Source organism: Anneissia japonica, unplaced genomic scaffold, assembly GCF_011630105.1.
Source record: "Anneissia japonica isolate Jap-2015-1 unplaced genomic scaffold, ASM1163010v1 scaffold1208_len1460985_cov181, whole genome shotgun sequence".
Lineage (NCBI taxonomy): Eukaryota > Metazoa > Echinodermata > Crinoidea > Comatulida > Comatulidae > Anneissia > Anneissia japonica.
In genome coordinates this window covers 66,362-75,562 of record NW_022688484.1, presented here as the reverse complement: position 1 = coordinate 75,562, position 9,201 = coordinate 66,362, and the positions used below count along the sequence as shown (strand labels likewise).

Genomic DNA, 9,201 nt, shown 5'->3' with positions numbered 1-9,201 from the left:
GTATAAGAGACAGCTTTAGTAGTAAGATAATGATTGTAGAGTTTTGATAACTTTAAGTGTATCATATTTGAGCAATGCTTAACCCCAAAATCATCGATAAAAATAATCTATTAATCATTATTTGTTGAATGATAATATTATTGACCACAAGAGATTTTTATATTTCTGGGAACCGTCAATGGTATATTTTTTGGAAGTGTTTACTATTGTATAACAGTTATACGATTAGATTGTATATTATACATTTTTATTGTAAATCATAATAATAATTGATGACCGATAACATATTCTGAATAATTATAATATTGTAAATTTAAATAATAATTTTAGATTTTTTATTTTTAAATTGTGTCAATTTGTTTTTTATTTTTATAATTTTTTTTAGTTATTTAAAATAATTAAAGTTGCTGTTTATCTTCATTTAAAGTTTAACCATTTCATTTTGATTTTTTTTTCTTTCTTTTTTTTAACGATTTTTCATTGTTGGTATTTTGTGTGTGTTTTTTTTTTTTTTAATTCGATTTGTATTTGAATATTTTGTATTATCCAATCTGTTATACGATTACAATAAAGAATTAATAAATTATGAATAGAACTTTGTCCACCAAGTTTTTAAAACTTTGGTGCTGTTTAGCGTTTCTAAACCTTATAGTGTTTATGTAGATTAAATAACTGGTGTAACGTAAAGTTAAAACAAAGTTTACTTTGATCTCAACTTTACGAAATTAACGATTTTTTTTTATTTGTAAATTGTGTCAATTTGTTTTTATTTTTGTAAATTTTTTTAGTTATTTAAAATAATTTAAATTTGCTGTTTATCTTCATTTAAAGTTTAACCATTTCATTTTGATTTTTTTCTTCTTTCTTTTTTTTTTTTCTTTTTTTTTTTTTGGACGATTTTTCCTTTTTTGGTTGAAGTTCTGCTTGCAGATATTTTGTGTTTTTTGTTTCATTTGTATTTGAATATTTTGTATTATCCAATCTTTTGTATAATCCAATAGAAATTTGTCCAACAAGTTTTTAAAACTTTGGTGCTGTTTAGCGCTTGTAAACCTTATAGTTTTTATGTAGGTAAAATATTACTGGTGTAACGTAAAGTTAAAACAAAGTTTACTCCAAAGAGCTAGCTACATTATAAAATGGCTACAGAAGCTTATTAATAAGCTAGATTAATACTATGATAAGTGCAAATTAACAGTTTAGTATTACCATTAAGTCTAGAGTTGATGTTTTTACAAATAGTATTATAAGTGTAACGAATATTATTATTATTATTATTATTATTATTATTATTATTATTATCTTAGTTTATATTTATTTTTTACTTTCATTTATATTAGCTAATATATTTAGTATGTAATATAATATAATATAATATAATATAATATATATATATATATATAATTATTATTATTATTATTATTATTATTATTATTACTACTACTACTCTCAATTGTAATTTAAATTTTCCTTTTAAGGCACCACGTTTAAAAGCTAATGCTTCCAGTGGTGGCCTTTTTCCATAGCCTACAAATCATAAATATTGTTTATATGCTATGGAAATAAATCTTTATGGAATATTGTATGACATCGAAAAACAAAAAAGTGAGTTGTGAAATTAAAGTTATATTGTATGTTAAAGTTGTTTCTCTATATTTAAAAAGACATGACTTTAAGTTATTATATTACGAGTAAGCAATGTAAACCATAGGGAGTTACTAATAAAGTTATATTTAGGACTCATATTTGAATTGGAAAATGGGAGATGTAAGAAAGTTAACAGAAAAAGATTTTGTAAAAGTTGTACCAATAATTATGTAGAGGAAGAACATTAGTGTACTTTGCAATGCACTCGAAATACATACAGAAATTTAAGAACTAAATACATCCCTTGATATAATTTATTTATTATTTCGAATTTAAAATTAGTCAATAATTTAGGAAAATTTATATACTTTGTGCTTGAAAGAAGGAATAATTATTAAAGGACGAATTAATATGTTTATTTATTTTGTATTTAGGCCAAAGAACTTTGTACCTTAAATAAATTCCCCGTCTAGGGGAAAGAAAGAAGTTTTCAGTAATTTGCAAAAATATTATGTTAATGTTTATGTTTATTTATTTATATCTTAATAAACTTTCGGAATATCAATGCATAAAGTAAAAAGTATATTATAAGGAAATAAATCCTTGATTTTTAACAGTAATTAAATGGTGTTATTAAATTAAAATATATTTCTTGGTACAATAAACAAATGAATCATAAGCCGTTTTGCAGTAATGCTATAATTATCCATACATTCTGAACGTGAACGTTAAAGAGGACATACGAGTGTAAATAAAAGTCGCCTCAACCGGGATTCAAACGCGTGGCCATCTGCTGTTTATTATACACATTTAGACCATTAGGGTTTGGCAATCAAAATAACGTTATTACGAAAAGCAAATTAACATTTTGGTCCGACGGCTGTCCGACGAGGGTTGGTGTGCCGATTGACCCCACGATTACTGTTTATGACCAGTTATCTTTTACACCAACTATAGCATTATTACTATCATTGAATTAACGCAAGCCTATGCATATCACATCACGTATGCATACTTAGTAAGATACTAGATTTAATGTGATACCATACTACTATAATAATAACCATCGTATAATAAAATAAAATGATAATTATCAATCATTATAATAAAGAAAGATAATAAGAATGGCAGTGACAACAACATTGATCATATTTATCAGATAGGCCTAGTAATAATGATAAATACGATTGATTATCATCACTAGGCACGCAGTTTTTTGAGAAGCAAAATTTGGAAGTAAAGCACAGTTTTTAGACTGATCACTGATTATTGAAGACGTTGTTTTTTTTGTCCCATAGCTCGCCAGATGTCAGACAAAGACATGTTTTATAAAGGTGTATCATATTGGTCTCTGTGTTACATGTAGTCTTATAGCGCTGCACAAAGATGACGATATAAATAGCACCCAATCGGATTCGATTTTCAAAGAGCTATTTTTTTTTATTATTTCATGATTAAAATCTAATTTAGGTTATAGGTATCGGCTGTAAAATGTTTGCGTTGTGGTGCATCTAAAGATAAGCTATGATAATTTTAATCAAATTTGAAATTTGATATTTGATAATTAACTTCGATCCTCGTAATGGTAATTAATAGCGATTTAAATAATTTATTTTTCATCGCAAAAGTGGATCAAACTAAACTGGAATCAAGGCAACCATGGCATTAATGATATACTCAATTTGTTTACATACATTATTCTAATTAGACTGCGTATGTTTACATTGGCTGACTATATAATGAAGGGAAAAGACACTAAAAAGGGCCTTTTTTGAGACGCAAACGTTGGAAGTAAAGCACAGTTTCCTAGACAGATCACTGCGTATTGAAGACGTTGTTGTTTTGTCCCATAGCTCGACAGGTGTGAGCCAAAGACATGTTTAATAAAGGTGTATCCTATTGATCTCTGTTACATGTAGTCTTATATAACGCTGGTCAGCACAAAGATGACGATATAAGGCTAATAGCCCCCAATCGGATTCGATTTACACAGAGCTATGATTTATTATGTCATGATTAAAACCAAATTGCGGTTATATGTGTCGGCTGTAAAATGTTTGCGTTGTGGTGCATCTAAAGATAAGCAATGATAATTTTAATCATATTTGAAATTTGATATTTGATAATTAATTTCGATACTCGTAATGTTAATTGATATCGATTTAATCATTTATTTTTCATCATAAAAGTGGATCAAACTAATCTGGAAACAAGGCAACCGTGATATTAATAATATACTCAATTTTTTTACACACATTACTCTAATTAGACTGCGTGTGTTTACATTGGCTGACTATATAATGAAGGGAAAAGACACTAGACAGGTCTTTCTTTGAGACGTAAACTTTGGAAGTAAAGCACAGTTTTTCGACAGATCACTGATTATTGAAGACGTTGTTGTTTTTTTGTCATAGTTCGGCAGATGTGAGCCAGAGAAATGTTTTTCTTAAAGGTAGTTACACTTTTATATTATTTTGTACATTTGGCGTCAATCGGTAAATTCGATGTGTAGATGACATCAGTGGAATATCTAGGAGGCTTGAAATGGGGACGGATGGGGGGACGCGAAGGTGAAGTGGCGGGCTAGATGATTAAGTGAGGGGCGCTAGCTCGCAAAAATAATGTGACATGGGGTGATTTTTATCTACTTGATTTTCTTGCTGTAAACATTTCCAATAGAGGGTAAGGAAACTGGAAGACGTGCCTTCCCCTAGATACGCCACTGGATGGCGTCCCTCATTCCCACACTTTTATCAAAGTAAGTAAAGACTATATCCATGTCTAAGAAAGTTTGAAGTAACGATGGCGATATTTAATATGTCATGTTTATACAGTGCACCCTCCAATGTGATATCCCTTTAATTCCGAGAAGCCTCTAATTGGAGACCATTTATCAAATAACAAAATAGGTCTTCAACACATAGGCCTAGCTAACCGTCTATAAGGTGTAGACTGACGTCTTGGGATTCGAATCCCAAGACCGTCCCGAATTTTCTCAAACTGGCGAGCGAACTGTACCTCCATGCTATAGAGTTGAACAAGTCATACTGCTTCACTCTGGCCGTATAGATTATCCTACCAAATTCATAAAATTAATTTTGAAGAACTATTTAAAAACCAAGTTAGACTCAGTGGCCAATCAAGGAATTCGAAATAGAGGGAGACCAGGGACGAAATTGTATAAATGGAGCGTCCATAAAAAAAAAGGTGTGATCATGGCAACTCTAGATGGCCGGAAGTGACACTATCAGATTTAAATTTGAATATAATTTTTTTTCTTCATCTTTTTTTTAATAATTTTGAAACAAAAATTATTGGTGTGGGTGGGGTGGTGGGGAAGTAGGCTGGGCCATCAAATCCGCCATTGCAACACTTGCTTATAGCCAATTATATTATGGCGCTCTAAAAGAACATGAAATGCAATGCATTAAGCATTATGAAGCGGCACAGACCGACTTATTTAGTGTACATCACATAGACAACCATTAAATATTTCTCAAATATATTATTTTAACAGGAAGTGTGGTTTCTGCTATTATTCCTTGTTGGATATTCTACAGGTAAGAATAAAAAGTGAAACGTATTGTTATTACATTTTTCATGGTTTACATTGAAATAACGTGAAGAATAGAGAAGTAACCAGGGTCTTAGTTGTATAAACACCCTTTGGGTGTATACAAAACGAAGACCGAAAACTCCAAAAAAAAAACGATTTTCTTTTCAATTACCTTATGAAAGTATTTCGAAAACATCATAAAGACAATGCCAGGTACCATTTTCTTCATTTAAGAAAAATACTTTTATCTCCTGTCCTCAATGCTATCATTCTTAAATCACTCTCTACCTTATTTTCATAATACAAAAATATCTTGTACTATCAACTTGCCTCTGTAGAGAAATTTTGTCCTGAAATCTAATGAATGCTATAAAGTTTATAACCAAAATATTTATGTAGAAATACATTAATTTATAACTCCATGAATTGTTCTGACTTATTTGCATTATGCTTTAGGTGATGATAGTGAGCTCAATTTGAATGTGATAGGTTTCACTTCAACTCCTGCTGTTAAGGGGTATAAAATAGACGAAACTGTTATTCAAGGTTTCAGTTCCGACAATTCAAGTAAAATCACACTCAGCATTAATCGGTTAGCCAATCGGGAGGAGTTTTCAGGAGAACAACTTTGCAACAGTAGTGATAATATAGTGAATAGTGGTGTTCATCAATATGTCGATTGTTCTTGTCGTGGCCCTAAGTCCTGTACAGCTGAAATTAGTTGCGAACCTGCAGGTGACTGCTCTGTTGACGCCCGAGTCGGTGTATTCACAGCGTACGCTGAAAAAGGTTCGCGAAATGGCACCGCTACAATCATAGTTCACGATTACAGGAGTAAGGATTTTTTCTCTCTCTCTTTTGTGGTCACATTTATTCATGTTCTTATCATTTTCCATACATTTATTAAAATTCATAACTTTAATAATATACGTTGTAATTAAAGTTATATTCATAGTTTCAAACATTATACGTCTGGGGCGGATGCAGGGGGTGCAGAGGGTGCGTCGCACCCCCTTAATTGTATTAAGAAAAATAATTGTTGTATTATATTGTTGATATGAATTATTGGTAAGATTTTTACGGTACATGAGAGTGCAATTTCCGGGCACCCAGAGATCCATATTCTCAAAATTTTCGCATCAGCCCCGGTTGTTGGGGCTGAGGTGGCGGACTCCCACGCACCCTTGGGCGCAGATCATGGGGGAAGGGATAAACGTCCTGGGGTGGCGCCAGGATTTTCCCGACGGGGATGGGGTCCTGAAAATTGTAAACATAAATGCATAAATGACCTAGTTTTTAACGAAAGAGCGCTGTACAGCCAGAGTACATCTTATTTTATAGCAAAATACCTGTATCTCTGCCCACAAACATCTGAATTACCACAAATCAGCTTGGAATATATTGTGATATTTGTAATCAATGTTTCCATCGTGTCTGCAGTGGACTTAATGAATTTAAGTCCCACTCATCCAATGAAACCTACCCCTTTGAAAACGAAAGATGGTGCTGGGATAGAAGTTGCGAAGTACGTTAATTGAGATAGACCTAGAGTATTGATAACTGTTATTCTGAATAACAAACTAATTAAGGTTTCTCCTTTTCCATGACATAATTAATTTTTTTAATTTTCTTATTTTTTAGTCCATATTTTTTTCATGGCTTTTATCAAATGCAAAGGAACCCACGTACATTGATTTTTATTTCCAAAGCCGATGTAAAACCGATTGTTCGTGCGAAGACCGTCAGTGCAGGTGATAGCAACGTTACGTTGGGCGTTAGAGAAGGGTCTAATAGAAATTTACGATGGAAGAAGGACGCAGTTCTAAACACAACACGGAACGATATGACGGAGATTTTATTCGACACGATTTCCTTAGCTGATGCTGGGATTTATGAATGTTATGATGAAGAGAATTCGGAAGAACACCACGCTTTTATGCAGCTGATTGTAAGAGGTAGGTTGTATCATTGATTCATTTTAATCACTTCCACACGGACATTACATTACATTATAGAATTTTGATTTCATAGTCAAAAGTCAAACTTCCTGAGCCCCGCTATGTTTGACTTAAGTACCGTAATGTCATTCTCATACATTAAAGATGTTTTTCAATGTGTCTTAATTTGATAATTAAAAGTTCCTCTTTTTTTAATAAAATCGGAGACATGATGTTGGTAGACCTTCGAATTCATGTTGACATTTAGGAGGTGAGGAGAGGGTAACAATGGTAACCTTATAATCAGAAGGATATATTTAAGAGAAACATACCCACCTCAGCCCCACCATGGTCGGGGCTGAGGTGTGAACAATTTAGGATATTACATCTGTAGACACCCGGAAATGATGCAGTCTCATACTTTAATTAAAATAACTATATATTTTTAATCCAATGAAAGTCAATAAATTTCACCGAAGTCGAAAAGTTAAAGTAGACTAACCTCTCATCAAAATTTTAGGGTGTTTAGATGTAAGAATTTGTCACATCAAGAAGCCTTTATGACCCGTTCAGGCTTAGAAAATGAGCATAAGAATACTATCATTCCTGAAATCGAATAAAACATTTTGAGTATAAATTCTGGTTTAAATGTTAAGGAATGTCCTCATAACGACGTGGATATGGGTGACTGGCCTAACCAATATTTTCATAGGGCCTGACTAAAAGTTTATTTAATGATAATAACAAGTATTTATATAGCGCCAATTCAACAATTTATCAGAGGCGCTAGGTGAGTAATTAAAGCAAGTTAACGTTCTAGAATTAGCCCTAGTTATATATTATTTTACATTGATAAACCTGCACGGTAAAATGTTTGGGGAAGTATGCTTAGCCCCACCCCAGTAATTTCACCCCTAGCGAGTTTATCCTATAGCAAATATTGGAAAAAGTATCTTCTTTTATCTTTGACATTCCACCAAACAATGATTTTCTGGTTTTATCTACTTAATAGCATTCATTTAGTATTAACATGTATTTAGCAGGATTGACTTGTGTTTCAGAGTGTCCACATAATAAATGGTTTCCGCCTAATTGCAACATGAGCTGCGAGGTGTGCTACAATGGAGGAGTATGTGATACATACATCGGAAACTGTATTTGCCCTTCGGGATTTAAAGGAACTAATTGCACAATACGTGAGTTTAAATTATTGAATACACTCTTATTTTCAAGGAGTAATTTTAACATTAAATTAACTTCTTGAAAATAACAGTGTACAACATTCTTCAATTTTATTATATATTTGAAGGGTGATTTATGCAGGACTTGAAGGATCTACTTTTAACGAAATTGTGTTTATTTTGAATTTATTAGGCTTTGCCTATGGTTTGTATATAACATCTTGAATTTTATAAATATAAATGATCATGCTTTATACTGTTTATTACGGAAGCTTAAAGTGACCTTCCGCGTTTCCGAGTTTCCAAGATAATTATCATGGAAACATGGAATAAATACTTAGTAAGACGTCTTTCCGAGATAAATTATCTTGGAAAGACGGATTTCCGAGATAATTTTTCTTGGAAAGAGTGAATTCCAAGATAATTTATTTCGGAAAGACGGAATTCCAAGATAATGTATCTTTGAAAGACGGAATTCCAAGATAACGTATCTTGGAAAGACGTCTTTCCAAGATATGTTATCTTGGAAAGACGGAATTCCAAGATAACATCGAGGAGACGAAATTGAAAATTCAAAGATAGTCTTAAAGCTGTAGTAATTATAAGGAAAGTTGAGCTACCTGTAACTTACCAATGGATAGGCCTATATTCAATTTGTTCAAGTTCAAAGTTGTGAGTGAATATTGTTGTATTTCATTGTGTGTTGTTCTGTATTTTCACGCATTGTTCTGTATGTACGCATCAACATCTGCTTATAAAAACGCATGAAAAATAGGCCTACGTTAATTGTTAATGTATAAAAATTAATTTCGTTTTTTTGTGCCCAAACTTGTTTACAAAAACGTAAAGCAATAATAGCATATTGACTACTATTGTATATTTTCGGAAAATATTTCAGCCGCTCCAAATCTCTTTCCTATTCTTCCTTCTTTCTTTATTC

General features: G+C 31.8%; 1 protein-coding gene across 2 annotated transcripts in view; it reads left to right on the top strand.

The window, feature by feature from the left end:
• The first annotated feature begins 3,913 nt into the window (after positions 1 to 3,913).
• The window catches only part of LOC117121822 (tyrosine-protein kinase receptor Tie-1-like), a 13,255-nt gene continuing 7,967 nt past the window's right edge, over positions 3,914 to 9,201 (top strand). For both annotated transcript variants that reach the window (XM_033267170.1, XM_033267181.1), the window contains exons 1-5: positions 3,914 to 4,039; positions 5,105 to 5,147; positions 5,600 to 5,977; positions 6,853 to 7,098; positions 8,142 to 8,276. In XM_033267170.1, coding sequence (XP_033123061.1) covers positions 4,025 to 4,039; positions 5,105 to 5,147; positions 5,600 to 5,977; positions 6,853 to 7,098; positions 8,142 to 8,276 — 817 coding nt within the window. In that variant the 5' untranslated portion in view covers positions 3,914 to 4,024. The remainder of the gene's footprint in view (positions 4,040 to 5,104; positions 5,148 to 5,599; positions 5,978 to 6,852; positions 7,099 to 8,141; positions 8,277 to 9,201) is intronic.